We start from the raw sequence: 19,845 nt of genomic DNA on the forward strand, positions 1-19,845 counted from the left end.
TGATAAAGAGGGACCTCTGGCCCTTCAGATGTTGCTGAACAAGTCCCATCATCCCTGCTGGGGTGCTGGTTGGGCCATGCTAGTTGGGGCTGATGGTAGTTGGTGTCCAACAACATCTGGAGGGCCAATGGTTCCCCAACCCTGCTCTAATCGTTTTATTTTAGTTGAAGTGTCTTGTTGTTCAGTCGTTCAGTCGTGTCCGACTCTTCGTGACCCCATGGACCATAGCACGCCAGGCCTTCCTGTCCTGCGCTCTCTCCCGGAGCGTGCTCAAGTTCATATTCATTGCATCCGTGATGCTATCTAGCCATCTCATCCTCTGCCGTCCCCTTCTCCTTTTGCCTTCAGTCTTTCCCAGCATCAGGGTCTTTTCCAGGGAGTTTTCTCTTCGCATTAGGTGGCCAAAATATTTGGCTTCCCTCAAAGAATCCTAGGAACTCTAGTTTTGTAAGGCTCCTCTGCTAAATCCCTAGCCACTGCTCCTCTCAGGAAACTACAGTTCCAAAGCTTCCCTGAGCAGAAAGAATGACAGTCAAACTACCTTCAGACTGCAGCCTTCAGACTGCAAGAGCAAAAGACAACTGGATAACAGCCTTGCAAGAGTCTCTGCCACACTTAAGACTCATATTTTCAAGAACCATGGACTCCTACAGAAAATTTGCTTGATGGAATAACAATTACTGAGAAAGAAAAACATACATTAAAAAGCAGCTATAACTGTCAAAGCAAACGACCAAGTGAGTAATAATTGCACCCCAGCCCCAGTCACAAGAAGCCACTTAACGTAAAAGATACTGTAATACCCTCCCAAAATGCTCAGGCACTGTTCTCTAGAGCAGGGGTGGGGAGAAGATAGATAGATAGACCTCGACTCCCAAAAGCCTCTGCCAGTATGGCCAATAGTCAAGAATGCTGGGAAATGAAGTCCAAAATATCTGGAGTTCTACGCCCACACCTGCTTTTGAGGCATGGAATTCCACAGCTGCAGAACAAAAATTGCAATTATCTGTGTTGGTCCATTAGGGCAGTGGGGTGGAAATGCAAGAGCAGTAATATTCTTATAAGGACCCACTAAAATGCCAAAAACTAGTGAGCCAGCTTTTAAGTTCACCTACTTAAACTTCTACTCGACCTTGGGGTAGCTGGGGGTGGCGACGGCCGACAGGAAGCTCTGGCGTGGGCTGGTCCATGAAGTCATGAAGAGTCGGAAGCGACTGAACGAATAAACAACAACTTAAACTTCTACAGTTAACTACTGTAGAAAAGTGTGGTGCGAATCCAGTCCCTGAGAACCTCTTTCTAGCCACTTTTGTTATACCAAGGGACTGTAGGTCAGTAGTAAAGCGCATGTTTTGGATGTCGGAAGTCCCAGGTTCAATCCTGGCCATCTGAAGTTGAAAGGACCAGGTAGCAGGTAATGGGAAAGACTCCTGAATGAGACCCCACAGGGCTGCTGCCAACTAGAATAGCCAATATTGGGCTAAGCTTGTTGGACAAAAGGTTTGACCTAGCAAAAGGCAGCTTCCTGTATTCATAAGAACTTGTCATCAAACAAATGGTACAAGAGGATGACCCTCTTGCCTGGGAAAAATGTAAATCCCCCCACCCCGCTTATACACACACACACCTGCATTCCCAAGTGGTACAGTCCCAGGAGGTGTATACCATGTGTTTTCCTGCAAATGGGTGGTCTATTTTTAGGCCAAGAGCTAGTGATTTCCCTATGGCCAACCAGAGAGCTTCCCACTGAGATTTGGATGCGGACTCTTCCAGCCAAATGCAGAATTTTGCCTGACGCGTACCACACTGCCTATACCCACAACCTTGAGACTCGTCTTTATTATATAATAATGAGCTGCTAGGTTCATAGCCCCATCCTGATTTGAACTCCCTTAGCATTTGCAAGGCTTAATTGCATCCCTTTCACTCGCTACTATCTGCAGGGCAAGTATGTTAAGCCTCTCCCCATAGATACATCTTTTCACTCCCCAAATTAGTCTGGCTGATCTTCCTTTGGCCTTTTTCCAGAAGAAAGGGGTTGTGTGAGGCTGACATCTGTTAACCTTGGTTGACAACAGTCAAGAGAAGTTCAAGTCAAGAGTGATTGCAGAATGGAATTATCCGTCATCTTTTAGAATTGCTCCTCTTTCATCCACCACCAAACCATCTCCAGATCAAGACGCCTGCAGCTATCACGTAATACCTGAACAGGGTCAAGGTGGCAGTGGGATGTTTTCATTTGCTCTGAGGTTTGTTTTTTGCAGAGTAGATGCCTTCACCCACTTCAAAGGGATGCTGGGAGATTCCTGATGGAAACATTTTCAGACATGCGGTCACAGAGCTATCAGTGCAGACTGGGTTATCCTGCAGTTTTACTATGGTCATTTAGCTCTGCAATATTGTTATTCTTATGGCTCTCTGTCCAAACTGTTTATTGCTGTGAAGACTTTTAATCCCTTGATCACTGTTTCAAAGTGATTTCTTTTGATGTTATAGTTCTCTTATTTGCCACTTCTTAAATTTTTGTTTTATTTCAAGTGTGATAATATAATTTAAAAAGACAGCCAGTGTTGTGTAGTGCTTGGAGTGTTGGATTGAGACCCGAGTTCTAGTCCCCATTCAGCCATGAAGCTCATTGGGTGACTTTGCGCCAGTCACTGCCTCTCAGACTAACCTACCTCACAGGGTTGTTGTGTGGATAAAATTAAGAGGAGGAGGATTATGCATATGCCACCTTGGTCTCCTTGGAGGAAATGTGGAACATAAATGTAACAAAAATAAACAGATGTAACAAATAAAATTTGGGGTTTTTTAAATTATTATTATTTTGTATGTTGCCCAGGGAACTGCTGTTATTAGGCAACTGATAAATTGAACGAATAAATAACTTAATAAAAAAATGTGCCTTTCCTTTTTGATGGTTAAATTCAAGGGTATTTATCACTAAGTAGTCCATGATGAAGGAAGGAAGGAAGGGGAAGGGAAGGGAAGGGAAGGGAAGGGAAGGTGGGGGGATGTCAATTGCTTATTTTTGCTGAACTTAGCGATTGTTGTTGCCTCTTTAGCCCCCAGCGCTAGCAGAAAGACACTTGGGGACAGTGCCAATACAGAGGGGCCATACTGCTATTGTGCTAGCATGACTCTTGTACATAGCAACTGATGGCGGAATGGATAGCAATTGTCAATAAAGGATTTTATCGGGAAACGTGGAAAGCAGTGGCTGGGATTGTTTGGACAGAAGCAAGAGAGCTCGAGGTTGCTCAGGGGGAATGGCAAGTTTTGTCTCTATGTTCCCCAAGGCTTCATGGATGGCTTAGCAATAAAATACCCTTCAATTTAACCATCAAAAAGGAAATGTACATATTAAGCACGGATAAGAGTGACAATGAGACAGACCTTCAGTAATGTGTATTCCCTTCCCCACATGCTTAAAAAACAAGGAGCAAAATACCATGACCTATTTTATTGAATTAGAGCTGAAACCAGTTCCTCCACCTAAATATTCCACTCAAAATCCTCCTCTAGATTTTGATGGCTAATATTCTCCAACTATTCTCTGCAGTGTTCAGTGAATATTTGATATTCAAAATCCGCCTTTGACATGGGACAATTTAGCAGCAGCCATCAATGTTTTGACAGTATCTGACAGCTGGTTTGCAATAGTATTTTGTAAATTATCATTCATTTTGAACGGATTCCATTTGTTCATTTCCTACCAGGAAAGGTGAAAGAGTTTGGGGCTTTTTACTTTAGAGAAGGAGACAACGACTAAAGGTGTGGTCACACCAGAGCGGTATAAAATTATGTAAGGTGGAAGGAGAAAGTGGAGAGAGAGACTGTTTTCTCCATCTCTCATAATACTAGAATCTGAGGTCATCCAATGAAGATGAATGGAAGGAGACGCAGGACAGACAAAAGGAAATAGTACCTCTTCACACCATCCATTGTTAATTTATGAAATTCGCTGTCACAAGGTGTAAGGATGGCCACTAACCTGGATGGCTTTAAGAGGGGATTAGGTAAATTCGCTGAGGATAAGGCTATCGATGGCTACTAGTCATGATGGTTATATATTATCTCCAGTATGGCTCTCAACACCAGATGGTGGGGAACACAAGTGGGAAGATGCTATTGCACTCATGTCCTGTTTGTGGGTTTCCCATTCGGGGCATCTGGGCTGATTAGACAAATCCAAGGAGGAAGATCGGTCTATCCATCGCGGCAGGCCATGATGACAATGGAGCCTCTGTCTTCCAGGGTTTCATGTTACTGAATGTCAGTTGCTGGGAGAAACATCAGGGAAGGGATATCACCAGGGTTTGCCAGTTTCACGTCCCCCTCCCCCTGCCACAGCAACAGGGGAGCCAGGCTCGCTGAGTGAGATGAGCCTGAGGCTTCCTCTGAACCTGGAGCTAGAGAAGAGAAGGGATGAAGCCCTTCCGAGGCTTAGTTTTGGCTTTTTGACTGCACCCTCTTTGTCTTTAACATCACCCCTTTTTGTCTCTGGCCCACCCACCACTGGAATGTGGCCCCCAAAGCTTCTCTGAAATGGAATGCAGCCCTCTGGCTGAGAGGTTCTGCACCCCTGACTTAATGGATTTTTCTCACTGTTAGTGTAGTTTCATGCCAGGTCAGGGCCAGCCCACCCATGTAGCAGGGCAGTGGAGCGATAGGAGTGGCAAACTGTATGCTCCACCCCACCAGGAGGACCTGCCACCACCATCTGCTCCCTGCCCTCCCCTCCTGCTGCCACACCTCCCACCTCCCACCGCCCTCCTTTCCTTATTGCCACTGCTGGTGCTGCCACTCTCTGCTCTGTGGATCTGTGCTCTGTACCTCAGAGTAAGCAGTGGGCAGAGCTCTCTGAAGAGCCACATCAGCTGGAAAAGCAGCCGGCGCAGCTCTTCAGAGACCTGGCCAGGCCCAAAAGCCTGACTTGACAGATCCTTCCTCAGAGCCGGGCATTGTAGGAGGGGGTGTCCCCAGAGACCACCTGGGAGGGAGGGTGTCAGGGTTGGATCAGAGCCCAGAGAGCCCCAAAGCAGTTCTGATTCTGAGGAAGAGATAGACACGCGGGAGAGGAACCCGCGTGCTGTTCAGAGGAGCAGCTGGGGGGAGAGCTCCTCCTGGTACACATTCCTGAGAGTGATAGTGACGCTGGCAGGGAGAGGGAGACGCAACAGCAGTTTCTGGATGGTAGGCACCAACGCAGCATCAAGTGGGAGATGGCGGGCGCTGAGAGGAGGCGCTCAGCCCGCTTGGCGCGATGGCAACAGTGGCGCCCCGATGCCCCACGGGAAAGGGGTGGACTCTCTCCTCGTAGCCCATACATTCAGAGGTTTCCTGCCTTACCCTCCAAATGGAGATCAACTGATTCCTAAGGCTAGAACCCCCGAGTAGGCAACTCTCTTAAGTCTCACTCGTAGGAGCAAGCAATCAGCATCTGTAAGCGTCATTAGGCTGAATGGAAATAAAGCCCGGGAAAAGAGCCCTATTGTTGATTCTGGCTACCTGAGGATTTCAGAAGGCAGCAGGGGCGACCTCCTGACAGAGGGCAGGGAGCAGGGAGATGGATGGGGATGGGGGAGAGATGGACGTAGGCAATGGACAGAGGGGAGACAAACACAGCAATGGGGGGGAGGATACAGAAACAGTGGGGGGACGGGGGAGGGGGAGACGCATGCAGCAGTGGCAGTGGTGGGCAGGTGTGGTGACAGCACGTCTGCTCCCCTGTCTCAGGTGGCGGGAGAATTTGTGTTGGCGCTGTACCAGGTTCTTAGGGACTGTTTTCAGCTATGGGTTGACATTGTTTTATTAATTGCTGCAAGCCAGTGCAAAAGCTTTTTAAGCGAGAAAGGTGGTCCAGAGATTGAAAACGAAACAATTAAAAACACACCGCTTTGGCGGGCGGGGGAGATTGCACTGAGGCAGGGACACCTCGACAGCTTTATTGATTTGCTTTTCTTTGCTTTGCTTTACCAAACCAAAAGGGGCGGGGGGGGGGGCAGGGGAGAAAGCCAAACAAACCTCAGTGAGTCAGAAGAAAATGTTCTTGCTGTTAACAAGGCTGCACTTTAGAAGAGGTGCTGATGTATGTATTGGGAATTCTGGCGCGGTGATACTTTCACAGTCAAATGCTACCTTGCAGGGAGCCATGGGACTGCGAGCGCTGGCAAATTCCTGCAATTTTCAGTCACGGTTCATGTGCGGTGTGATCTGTTCTCCCCACCACCACCACTACCCTTTTCATTTTGTTAAGGTCCACAGAGGAAAGAGCATTATGTAATGCGCAGGCAGTAGAAATGAGATACAGCACGGGACGGGGGGTGTTCAAGCAGACAGACACACTTTGGGATGGACAGATCCTTCTGCAGAATGAAATGTCCTTTAAAAAACAATTCAGATCTTACTTTTACGACCCAGAAATCAATTCCCCAGCGCAAAAGACACCTGCACAGGGGGCTTCTCTGAATGGTGCATGAGGGTATAAATGGTGTCTTCTGCCCACAGACCAGAGGTGCCGGGAGTTGCTCCTCTTCCTCACTGGAGCAACCTGCGTGTTCACCTGCCTCTCGCTCTGGCCAAGACAAGGGAGGTGGGGAGAAGGAGAAGCAGTGGGTGCCTCTGCTCTCTGCCTGTCAAGCGAGCAAGTGGCAGTAATGATAAGAAAGAGCATGAGAAGCAACAGCAGCTGGTGACAATGGCAGAGAGAAGTCCCTGAGGGAAGGAGGCCGGCTGAGGGTGTCTCGCCCAAGGACCCTCCAAAGTCTGGAGATGGCACTGGTGGAATTCAGTCCTAGTTTCCAGTTCCTTACACCTAGCTCTCAGTTCTTATTCGACTCAGGAAGCACAGTAAGGAACTGAGGTTCACAGGTCCCTGCACCTCAAAATAAGCTGTGGTCTACACCATACCATACACCTCCACAGTGTAAGAACATAAGAAGAGTCCAGCATTCTGTTCACACAGTGGTCAACCAGCTGTCCACCAGGAACCCACAAGCAGGTCATGAGCGCAACAACACCCTCCCACCCATGTTCCCCAGCAACTGGTGCACATAGGCTCACTGCTGCTGATACGGGAGGTAGCTCATAGCCATCAGGACTAGTAGCCATCGATAGCCTTTTCCTCCAGGAATTTGTCCAACACCCTTTTAAAGCCATCCAAACTGGTGGCCATCACTACTTCCTGTGGTAGTGAGTTCCATGGTTTAACTATGCGCTGTGTGAAGGAGTCCTTCCTTTTATCTGTCCTGAATCTCCCACCAATCAGCTTCATAGCATAACCCTGGGTTCTAGTATTTGAGAGAGGGAGAAAAATTCCTCCCTATCCACATCCAGACCATGCATAATTTTGTAGACCTCTATCATGTCTCTCCTTACCCTCCTTTTTTCCAAGCTAAACAATCCCAGCCTTTGTAACCTTCTCTCAGAGCAGAGATGCTCCAGCTCCTTGATCGTTTCAGTTGATCAACCAAGTTCAACCAAGGAAACAAGCCATCTTTGGGATACACCGCACTCTCTCTGGCCCAAGAGCTGTTTTTGTACAGCCTCCTTTGACACTGGGTGCCCTCAAGCCACACATAGGAATAAAAAGCTGGGGAGGGTTGCATCCTGAAATAAAGCTTGGGCCACCCCAAATGGTACACCCTGATCACCCGGACACTATTGGTTCTGAGATGCTCCAATATCATGTCCGGCCCAACGCTTTGTTTTCATGCAAGTCGCTCTCAAGTGTGCTGTCCCAGTGCCAATAATTTCCCAAGACACCAATAAATGAATAAGGAGCTGGGGGGGTGCCCCATCAAATAAGCTTTGGGACACTCCAAGTGATACGCCCACACCACTGGAACACTGTCCCTGATAAGATATCCTAGCATAAACTTCATTCATTTGGATTGTCAATATCTAGCTATCCAAGCCTCAAATACATTTTTTCCATCCAGCAGCTTTTGAGGCCTTCCTTTCAGCTCTAGAAGCTTCATTTTAAAATGCAAATTATTTTTCTTCCCAGTGCTTCATTTGTCCTCTCCCCCTTGTGGCTTGTGGTGGCTCTTTTTAGACCATGAGGACATGCACTCAAAACCCTGCTCAGCTATGAAACTCCTTGGCTGGTCTTGGACAAATTGCAGTTTTTCAGTCTAGGGATAAATCCCCACCACCACCAGCAGCAGCCACAATTCTTTTAGAATTTGGAGTCATCCAATAAAACTAAGGCAGTGCAGTGGAAATGTCCCAGAAGACTTTTGTAGATCGAGGAGATAGCATGACATGCTACAACCACTTCTTTTATGCCTCCTCAGAGACCTTAAAAACCACATCTCTTAGGCCTCTTTAAGAGCCTTCTTGCCTCTTGGCCTGACTCCTGGTTTTTCTACCCAGTTACGATGGTATGGCCTTGGAAGGCAGGGAGGGTCTCTTTGGCTGCGGGTCACCTGCCAATTTAACTGAAGCTGAAGGAATGTTTAGACATCATGAGACCATCACAGCAGCTGCAATTGATTCAGGAGCTGTGAGAGACAGCACGTAGCCATGGGAGACTGCGGGTAGGTAAGTCATAGAATCATAGAATAGTAGGGTTGGAAGGGGCCTACAAGGCCATCCAGCCCAACCCCCTGCTCAATTAGGGATGTCAGAGAATTCCGCGATGGATCTCGGTGAGGCCAAATGCCAGTGCATTCAGCCCCCCGAAATCCGTCGCAGAATGAAGCCCCCACCCCCCCAACCCATGAAAGGCACATGGGACAAAGTCCCCGCTGCCCCCACCCCACGAAAAGTGCGCGAAACGGAGCACTTACCTGCTCCCGTCTGCGCTGCACTGCGAATGGCGGCCGTCCTGTGGTCGCCATTCGCTTCTTCCTCTCAATAGCCATGATAGGCTACATAAATATTAAGTAGCCTATCACGGCTAACGCAGGGACGCCATATGCGTCCCTGTGGAGGCTGTGATAGGCTACGTAAATACTTACATAGCCTATCACGGCAGGGGGAAAAAAACCCAGCGTACGCAAATGGCGGCGGCTACCACCATTTGCGTACGCTGGGGTTTTTCCCCCTGCCGTGATAGGCTACACGGCTCAATACAGGGACGGAAATGGCGGCGGCTACAACAGCCGCCATTTGCATCCCTGCAGGGCTGCCCAGCGGCTGGATGTCCGGCTGCGGGTGGCCAGAGGCGGCCGGCGGCTCCATGGCTTGGCCACGGAGTGGAGCCGGCCGGGCAGGATTCTGGGGGGAGGGACGGAGCACCTCCCTCCCCGTCGAGGATTCCGGGGGGAGGGACGAAGCACCTCCCCCCCACCGCGGATTGCCCGGCGCGGAGCCAGGTAGGTGTTTCGTACATCCCTATGCTCAATGCAGGAATCAAAGTCAGAGCATCCCCGACAGATGGCTGTCCAGCCTCATCTTGAATGCCTCCAGTGTGGGAGAGCCCACCACCTCCCTAGGTAATTGGCTCCACTGTCGTATTGCTCTAACAGTCAGGACGTTTTTCCTGATGTCCAGCCGGAATCTGGCTTCCTGGAACTTGGGCCCACTGTTCCGTGTCCTGCACTCTGGGATGGGCGAGAAGAGATCCTGGCCTTCCTCTCTGTGACAACTTTTCAAGTCCTTGAATAGTGCTATCCTATCTCCCCTCAGTCTTCTCTTCTCAAGGCTAAACATGCCCAGTTCTTTCAGTCTCTCTTCACAGGGCTTTGTTTCCAGTCCCCTGATCGCTTTTGTTGCCCTTCCAGTTCCTCCAGAGCATCACCCAGTTCGAGCTTTGGCACAGACCGGGACCATGGAGGTGCTGCGCTTCGGCCAACTGGAGTCTCTCCGCTATCGTTATCTGGGGATCCCAACAGCAGAACCGAGGAGTAAGATATTTTGCTTAGCTTGGCTTTATAACATCATATGCTTACCTGTAAGACTCTGCCTGTTACAGGTAATAAAGCTTTTTGACCCTTACTCCCTTGTGTAGTCGTTGCTCTGAATCCAAGAAAGAACCTCTCTGCCTTTGGCAAAACAGGCGGCCAGTTGCAAAAGAGGAGATGGCCCCTGCACCTTCAATAGCCATGTAGAAGAGGGAATTTCACCGAGTGTTGCTTGCCGTAGCTTCGCCTGCAGAAATTCTTTCTTCTGCGCGACTGTTAAAGAATGTGCAAGAATCCTGTCCTCTTCTCCATCCAGCCACCCTAAAGGAAACTGATTGGCAGGTGACTCAGGACAGACAAAAGGAGACACTTGTCCACACAGTGCAGAGTTGATCTATAGAACTCTCTGCCTCAAGATATGGGGATGAGTGCTAAATTAGATGGCTTTGGAGATTAGACACATTCGGGGAGGATACTAGATGACTCAATGGAACCTCAGTTCAATAGGTGTAAGCATACCTCTCGATGCTAATTTCTGGAGAGCAACAATATTTATTTGTTACATTTATATCCTATCTATCCTTCAAGAAGCTCAAGGCAGCATACATGATCCCCCTCCTCTTGATTTTATTCTCACAACAACCCTGTGAGGTAGCTTAGGCTGAGTCAGTGACTGACCCAAAGTCACCCAGTGGACTTCATGGCCAACTGGGGACTTGAACCCCAGTCTTCCCAGTCCCAGCCCAACCTGTTTGTGCCACGGGTACCACCTTTTTGTTTACGAAGGAATAGGCAACCTTTTTGTGCTATCCGGCAATTTGAGACACTGTCCTGGGCACCACCACAAAATGGCTGCCATGGGAGACGTGGCAAAGGACAAGGAACCTACCCAAAAGACGAAGTACAAGGCAGAGGTGGGGTCTGAGACCAACACACTAAACACTGAACCCACAGTTTTCAGCAACAACAGAAACCTATTTCACAGCAATCCAGTAATTTATTTATTTATTTATTTATTTCTATACCGCCCAATAGCCGAAGCTCTCTGGGCGGTTCACAAAAACTAAAACCAAACAACACACAATAAAACAATTTAAAATATATAGAACATTAAAACCACAATATAACAATACAACCACAATAAAACCTAGCAGCAGTACAGGAGTTTAAAATACAGATTTAAAACAGCAAAGATAAAAATTTAGAAAGCTAAAATGCCTGGGAAAATAAAATCTGTTAATTTTTCTTACTGTTAAGAACAGTAAGAAAATCTGTTAATTGTTTTTAAAAAGTGGGAGCAGTAGGGCACCTTGGCAGGTGCTAAGAAAGGTGTCTGGGGGTATAGTGGCAACATGTTGCCTACCCCTGCTCTAACCACTATAGCACGCTGACTCTCAGGGAGGACTATTCTGCCTCTCCCCCCACCCCCAACTTGTGGGCCGCTTGTCCAGGAAACAAGATGCTGGACTGCATGCACCCTTGGCGAGATTCAGCAGGGCTCTTCTCATATTCTGCAGCTCACTGCCTCATTGGGCTGTTGCAAGGGTAAGACAGGATAGCCCCCCCTCCCAGCCCACACAGACCACCCTGCACTCATCGCAGGAAGGGTTAGATATACATGTGAAATAAATGAATAGACCACCATTTGGAGGGGGGTGTCAAGATCTGGTGCCGATATCCATTTATCCACCACGATCATTTCTAAAGCCCTGCCTGTTCTGTGCCAAGTTCTAATTAACTGCCTCTGTCACATCGAGAGAGGTTTGGTTTTATAATCGCCTAAATTACAGCTATTTAAAGAGAAGCAATTAGATGTGCGCTGCATGACAACAGCCTTAAATCGGACTGTCAGCTGCTGCGGAGTGCGGCGGCAGGTCCTGTATACCAGGCAGAGGGGCCTCCTCCGGTGTAGATTGCCCCAGCGTCGCTGAAAGAGCTGACGGTGCCTTAAGAATAGCAGATAGAACTGCTCAGCCCTTCCATTTGCTGGATGATTCAGGGATGCGGGCTTTTTAAACGGATGTGATCACAGAGGGGAAGAGCCTTCCCGCACCTGGTCCCTTTAATTTGTGCTGGACTACAACTCCCATCATTCCCAGCCAGCATGGTCAATGGCACTAACACATCTGAAGTGTACCAGGTTGCAGAAGGCTGGAATAGAAGCTGGAATCCCAGGTTTATATTTACTATTACTACTATTATTATTATCACTTAGTTCTCTCCTTTATAGTATGAGAGAGAAATCGTTCAAAAAGCTTGAAAAGAACTGCTTCCTAGCTTACTCATTCCCACACCCCAAATATATATATATAAAGAGAGAGAGAGAGACTGAAGGTACCTTAGAGTGCATGCACCTTCTCTAGGGGTCCATGCTTGTCCATGCTCTAGTAACCTCCCATTTGGACTACTGCAATGCGTTATATGTGTCGCTGCCTTAAAAAATGGTTCGGACACTGCAGATGGTCCAAAACAGGGCCACTAAAGGTGCAATCCTATGCATGTTTAGACAGAAAAAGTCCTACAACTCCCAGCATTGTAGGGAGTTGTAGGACTTTTTCTGTCTAAATATGCATAGGATTGCACCCTACATCACTAATGGGGGCTGAGCAGTTTGGCCATATTACACCTGTGCTTTGTCAGTTGTATTGGCCCCCAGTTTGTTTCTGGGACCCATTTAAAGTTCTGGCTTTAACCTTTACGGTCCTAAACAGGTTGAGACCAGGTTATCTGAAAGAGCGCCTTCTCCCATATGTACCCACCCAAACCTTAATATCGTCTTCAGGGGCCCTAGTTGGAATGCCCTACCAAATGAAGTGAAGCAGGCAACTTACCAGGGAGAGGGCCTTTTCGGTAGTGGCACCCCAATTACCTTCCCAGAGAGCTTCACCTGGCACCATCTCTGAGGTCACTGCATGAAGACCTTTCTGTTCACCCGGGTGTTTTAAACAAAGTATGTAATCTGGACCTCTCCATTTTAAAATCTGAGTTTTTAATTTCAGAGATACTGTGAGTTTTGCTTTGTCCTTGTTTTTTACGCTGCTTTTGATTGCATGGTTTTACATTCTATTTTGTATTTAAATTGCTTGTATGTTTGTTTATCATAGGCCACCAAGAGAACTTTGTATGCCATCCCTTGAAAAATGTCATAAACAAATAAATAAAAATAAAATATATGGGCTGTTGGATCTGCCGCCTGCTAGGAGTGCATATGCCGCTCACCTCCCTCCACTTATGCGCTATTTGCATGTTTGAAAATAAAGCAAATATTACAAAAATGCCATTCATCTCCTGTGATCTCTCCTCCAAAAGAAAATCAAACCAAGGTAGTGCTGTCCTTAGAACATTTCACCGGTTGGGGAAGCAGAGAATACATAAAAGTACTAAGCTGTCTTACACCTAGGAATGGGTAACAATTTAGTTTCAGTTTGTTTTTTATAAGAAATTAGCAAATTTCTTCATTTTCTGGACACAAAGAACTTGAGATTTAAAAAATCGAATGCGGGAGAAACCAAAACTGACAGATTCATCTGTGAAGGCCCTGGGCTTTGAATGCTTCACTTTTGAAAGCCTGGGTTTGAATCCCTGCATATTCAACCATGGTAGTGATGAACTGGGGTGCCACCTCTTTAACGACTATGTGGCAGGGTGGTTCAACATGGTCCTCTCTCTAAGAATAGCTATACCTATTGAATTTGGCCTATCCAGATGGGTGAGAATTTCGTTTCAGTTCTCTTTTGATATGAATTTTCCAAAATACACACATTTCTTGATATTCGAGATGGAAAGAATTTGAATCAAAAAGCCTGAATGTGGGAGAAAGCATAACTGAATTCATCCCTCCCTACTTATACCAAGTCTGACCACTGGCCCAGACCGCCCAGTGCTCTCTACTTTGACTTGCAATAACTCTTCAAGATCCCAGCACAGAGAGGTACTGTATTTCCTAGCCCTGCAACCCTTTTATGTGGAGATGCCAGGAACTGAACCTGGAACCTGCTGCATATGTAAAGCAGATGCCATACCACGGAGCCAACTTCACTGTTAAGGAAAGTGTCGCACATGGCAGCAAAATCCCAGGGACAGAAAATTAAGACCTTTATGAGGACCAATCAAAGGGATACGTGCATTTTAGAGTCTCACAGAATTCTTCCTCCAGCTGGATCCCATTATGAATGCTCCTTTGCATTAAAATTAAAAAACAACAACAACTGGGAAACTACAGAAAGCTGGGCTGGAATCTTCCTTTCTACAGTACTAAAACGGCCTTCCCCAAAGCAGTGTCCTCCCGATGTTCAAAACTACCATTCCCAACAGCCAGGGGTAATGGGGGTTGTGGTCCAAAATTTCTGTAGGGCACCACTTTGTGGAAGCCTGCACCACAGTTTTGTTTTTTCTCACAGGGAGTTTTTCACATGGTGGAGAATTCAGCCTGAAGTGGTACAGTCCCCCCCACCTGCAGCCTAAAATAGTACAGTCCCCTCCAGCACCTTAGAATCCCACCATCTCGTTCCATCGCCATGTGTCATTCTGACTTGTTTACAGCACCTGAGTAGGGTTGACTAAAAGATGACAGATACAAATAGCAGTTATGGATGAAAAAGCCATGGGTAACTTCAGATCAAAACCTGAATTTCTAATCATAATACTTAGCATTTACATTGCACTTCAAGAACTGTTCAGAACATTTCACATGCATTTTATTCAGTAATCTTTTCAACAATTGGACCAATAAGGTAGGTCCAGTTTCTCACCCCTGTATTGTATGGGGGATGGGCGGACACTGAGGCACAATGGTTTTTGAACACCACCTAATGAGTTTGTGGCACCAGAGACTTCTACAATCCACTATGCTTGTCTGCTCAGAAGTAAGTACCTCAGGCTGCAATCCTATCCCCACTTCCCTGGGGTAAGCCCCAATGAACTCCATCACACTTACTTTTGGGTAGACATGGATTGCACTGCTAGTCTCCTATCCACAACACTAGCTCTTAAAGGGAGCATTTTTAGGCACTCTACTAATCAAGCAATAAAAATAATATTCTAGAGTCTAGAGATCAGTATTAATAAAGCTGAATTGTGACTTATTTTCTTGGTGTGTCTTGCTAGCAGAGTTAAGATTACAAACTCCTGTGATCCCAGCAGAGCGAATTCAGAATGTGCTGGTTCCTTTGGTGATACTTCTCTTTTCTCTGCTTGCACGCAGGTAAATGCTCTCTTCTGTGAGTAGAAAAACTTGCAAGCAGAAAAGTTCTGCCCTGGCCCACTCACTGCTGCACTAGTTTTCTACTTCCAGGGAGCCTCTTCTGTGGAGAAGCATTCAAATAAGGGATTCCAGCAGCCTGAAGGGGTACAGTCCACTCTGCCACTTCAGAATTCTCTGACCTCATCCCCTTCTCACTCTGCTGCACCTGAATACCAGGCCTGAGTTCCGAAGGTGACATGCACTGCAGGACAACACACAACTAAGATGCTTATTTGGAAATGGGTCACCTACCCCCAAACCCGGCAGTTCACTGGGATTTACGTGGCATTGTTCACATCCGAAGAGCCTCTGGAATGCATTCAGGCAAGGGCAATTGGTTGCTCACACAGTGGTTGTTTTATTGTACATTCACTTTGGAAAGTCAGTGTATTCCTATGGTCATTCTGAAGGAACCAGTGCGTTCCAACAGCAATCCTATTTTCCCCAGCTTTTTACTCCTTTTCCCTAGGTCCATCCTCCAGTCACCTTGAGCACCATTCTTTGGTGGAAAGGTGGGACAGAAATCAAAACAAATATATAAACAAAGGCCTTGCTGGATCACAGGAAGATCCATCTAATGCAGCCTTCCCCAGTCTGTTACCCTTCAGATGAGTTGGACTGTAACCAGGAGAGCTGATGACTCTGATGTCAGTGGGGTGGTGAATCCACTCCGGGTTTCAGCCAAAACCAGTCAGAACTCTAAAGAAGCTATCCAAGGTTTGCTTTGCACCTTGGATATCTCCTTTAGAGTTCTGACTGGTTCTGACTGAAACTCAGAGCGTATTCACCAACCCTCTGACATTGGAACCACCAGCCTCCACTGGCTATAAGCCCATCATCCTCATCCCTTAGCATCTAATACTCAGAGCTACAGGGCTCCCCTACACAGAGGCTCCCTTTAGCTGCCATAGCTTGTGACAGAAATCCTCCGTGAACTTGTCTAATTGTCCGATATCCTAATAGTGAATTCATTGTCCTAGCAGCGATCCTTATGTAGCCAAAATGGCTTCATCCCCTCAACACCACCCCGACACACGCACACACACACACACACATACACACAACGGAAGTATAAGCTGGTTTGCAGAAGTACAAAAAAATCTCTAGAAAATGGAATCCTAAGCAAGCAAAAACAGTGTAACACCAAAACAGAACAAAACGGGAGCACTCAGTAGCCATGGAGTGGCCAAGGCTGACTTGAGGGGCAGGGATGGATGGAATGGAGTTGCCTGGAGAAAGGCATGGCTGGCTGAGTGCAACCCTGAATAGAAGCACTTCACACCGGAACATTTTGTGTCAGGTCCCATTGAGCTTTTATTTATTTATTTTTTATTTATTGCATTTATATCCCGCCTTTTTTCCTCTTGCAAGGAACCCAAGGCAGCTTACATTATCCTCCTCTCTGTTTTATCCTCACAACAACAACCCTGTGAGGTAGGTTGGGCTGAGAGTCTGTGACTGGCCCAATGTCACCCAGTGAGCTTCCATGGCCAAGTGGGGACTAGAACCTGGATCTCCCGGTTCCCAGTCCGTCACTCTCACCACTACACTCCACTGGCTCTCTTTTTTATAAAAGTCAGGTTTCACAGTATCACATTTGCTGTCCCCAGTTCCATAAAAACTAGTCACAGCCATGTGCCACCATTCAACAGGGCAATTTACTTGTGAATGACAAATCCCATTGGTTCCAACAGGCCCAAGCATGATCACCTGTCCCTGGATCAGGCCATCTACTTTGTACTAATGCAATCTCTTCACCTGTATGACATTTAGCCCAATCCAACACATGTTTACTCAGAGGTAAATTGCAATGCTTTCAGTGGGGCTTCCTTCCATGTACACAAACACAAGCGTTTGTATCCAATGTTAGTCCTGCTTAAAGCAGATGCACTGAAATTGAATAGGGCTTGCGTTAGACTTATATTGGACACAGCCCAAAGCTGAATTCTAAAGGTGCAATCTTGAGCACTCTTACTTGCTTCAGTAGAAATAGGGGAGGCATATTTCTGATGAGGAAAGGCAAGTGTCCATTTGGCAATGCATATGAAAGGTTTTTTTTAAAAAAAAATAAATCCTGAATTATACATGCCCCAAAGCATGCCAGCTGTGGATTCCACGCGTTGGAAAATAAAGCACCCAAATGGAAGCAGAAATGCGGGATAGAACTGGGTAAGAAGAGATGAGGGAAAGATGGTGTGTGTGGAATCCATGCAAAGGAAAAGAGACAATAAACTCCCAAAGGACACAATTCTCATCAAAAAGACTCCTCTGTCATCCCTGACACACATTAAAGTCTGGAATATCTGTGCCACTCATCCAGACCTGAGGGACAAAAAAAAAAGATAGGATGCCAAAATAGAGCAGGTAAATAATCCATAGCCCCAGCCCAGGAAAGGTGCAATTCAGTCCCCAGATAGTCCAAGCCAGCCGAAATCTTCTGATGTGGAGCAGTATATAAATATTGTAAATAAATAAATAAGGGAACAGGACACTCGTCCATCATTCCCACGAAAACAGGGAGGAAGGACTTAAACACATATCCAAAATGGATTAAGTTGCCCCTACACTGGCTAAGAGGCTGAAATTCAGCATCCAGAGAGCCAAGGCACCCTGCTTGCTACAAAATTCTGAAAAGGGTGACATTTTGTCAACTTCACAGTTAAAATTCAGGATGTGAAGTTTACCTCCTAAACCCAGGGCAGACCTCCAGCCCCGAGAGCAAAGCCATTCAAGGGAGGGAGCTGCTGTAGGAGTTATCACAGTAGCAATCTGGAACGGGTATCCATCCATGCTTGCAGAGTGCACGTTTCATCTACAGATCTGTATCTATCAGTTTACACACAGCATTGTCACAGGCTGTAACCCTTGTATTTTATGGCCATTTGGCCCCACTGTATGCAATCCCTCCCCCTTCTATTCCCATGCATATGTGCCAAGGGACAATCACATTTCCTGCATCTGATGCAGGTGGTGGGCTCTGGCCCATAGAAGTGTATGCCGCAAGAAATCTGACACTGCACAGTCCTGTGCGTGTTTACTCAGAAGTAAGTCCCACTGTGTTCAAATAGGGCTTACTCCAAGAAAGCCGGTGTACAGATGAATCCTATGCACATTTACTCAGAAATAAGTCCCAATGGGATGCTTGGAATTGCAGCCTTACAGGAAACCCTAAAAAAAAAAAAAAAAAGCCCTATGGACCTAAATGGGGCACACCCTCCTGCCATGTTTAGAACTGTTAACAGCATGTTTAGAACTGTTAACTCTGAAGGCACTATTCAAGTCACTAAACCCATTTTGGGGATAGGGTTCACCACTTTGGATAGCCCCTCCAGAGTTCTGGATGAAAACCAGAGTGGATTCTCCCCCCCACCGAAACAGAAACCACCAGCCTTCATTGGGGCGGGTGGGGGGGGCGGGTGTGAAACTCCGTCTGTATCCATTCATTTCATTTATTGTACTTTTAAACCACCCAGTAACCAAATCTCAAGTCAGCTATATCTTGATATATACATGCCAGATGATAGAAAGATTAGAGAAGAAAGATAATTAGAAAACAACAGCATCAAAAACCAGTGGAGGCTGGTGGCTCTGGTTTTGGTGGGGCTGCAAATCCATTCTGGGTTTCAATCAGAGCCAGCCAGAACGTGCTGAACCTATTTGGGGACAGGCCTCAGCGCTTTGGATAGCTCCTTTAGAGTTCTAGCTGGTTCTGACTAAACCCAGAATGGATTTGCAGCCCCACGGAAATCCGAGCCGCCAGCCTCCACTGACAAAACCCGCCGCGCTCCAGTCCGGCTCGATGTTCCCCGGGAACTTTCCCCCCCGCGGAGGCCAGTTTACCTCTTCAGATAGTTTCTCCCGTACAGGATCTGCTGCAGCAGCGTGACCACGGCGAAGGCGCAGATAAAGATGAAAAGCAGAGTCCGGTTCCCCAGCAAATCCCTGCTGGAAGTCGGATCCGAGTACCCCATCCTCGCGGCCGGGCCGAGGGCCGGGGGTGTTGGCCGGCGGCGGCGGCGGCAAGAACTCGGTCACGCTCTGTGTCGGCGCGGGCTCGAAACCACCCTCAGCCCCTTCTCCAGGCGGGACTCGGGCCAACGAGCGAACGCAAGGAGGCGCCCGGCCGCTTCGGGGCGCAGCAGCGCAGGACGCCGCGGCGCCCCCGCATCGCCTCTCCGGGGGGGGGGGGCGAAAAGTTTCCGGGCTCGCGGGAAGGCGGCAGCGGGGGCTTGCTGGAGGTCTCCGGCAGCTCCCTCCCCGCGTGGCTCGACGGCTCCCGCTCTTTCGCCGGAGGAGAGGGCGGCCCGGAGAGCGGCGGCGGCGCCGCTGCCCGGGCGACGCCAGAAACGCCCAGACCGCCCTCCAAACGCAGCGATCGCCGCGGCGGCGGCGGCGGGAGGGCGCGGGAGAAGGGCGGCGGCGGCGGCAAGTGGAGGAATGCCCAGGCGAAGCCCGCGACTCCCGCAAGCGCCCGGAAGACTTGCAGGACACGCTGCGGTGCGGGGCTCCCTCCGGCCGGGTCGTGCGCGCGGTTCCCCCGGCCCCGGCCCGCCGCCTTCCGTTCGGCCCCGGCGCGGCTGGAGGGCGACGTGACCGGGCTGCGCCACGCTCGAGCCCCGGGCGAGCGGGGCGCCTCGCCCGCGCCAGCCCCGGGCCAACCCAACCCGACGCGGCGGGGCGCAGCGGCAGCGGCAGCCCTCGGCTTAGCGCATCACGGCCGCGCTGCGTTCCGGTGTCCAGAGGAAGAAAAGC

General features: G+C 48.2%; 1 protein-coding gene across 2 annotated transcripts in view; it reads right to left on the reverse strand.

Annotated features, from left to right (window-relative positions):
- Positions 1–19,429, reverse strand: part of ST8SIA5 (ST8 alpha-N-acetyl-neuraminide alpha-2,8-sialyltransferase 5) — a 66,904-nt gene extending 47,475 nt beyond the window's left edge. The window contains exon 1 of one of the 2 annotated variants that reach the window (XM_084832870.1): positions 18,934–19,429. In XM_084832870.1, the coding sequence (XP_084688996.1) occupies positions 18,934–19,064 (131 nt within the window). In that variant the 5' untranslated portion in view covers positions 19,065–19,429. The remainder of the gene's footprint in view (positions 1–18,933) is intronic. The other variant, XM_084832869.1, reaches the window with a different exon arrangement.
- Positions 19,430–19,845: the final 416 nt, after the last annotated feature.

This window comes from Heloderma suspectum, chromosome 2, assembly GCF_057233095.1.
Source record: "Heloderma suspectum isolate Gila_16-S chromosome 2, 16-S_ref, whole genome shotgun sequence".
NCBI classification, from domain to species: domain Eukaryota; kingdom Metazoa; phylum Chordata; class Lepidosauria; order Squamata; family Helodermatidae; genus Heloderma; species Heloderma suspectum.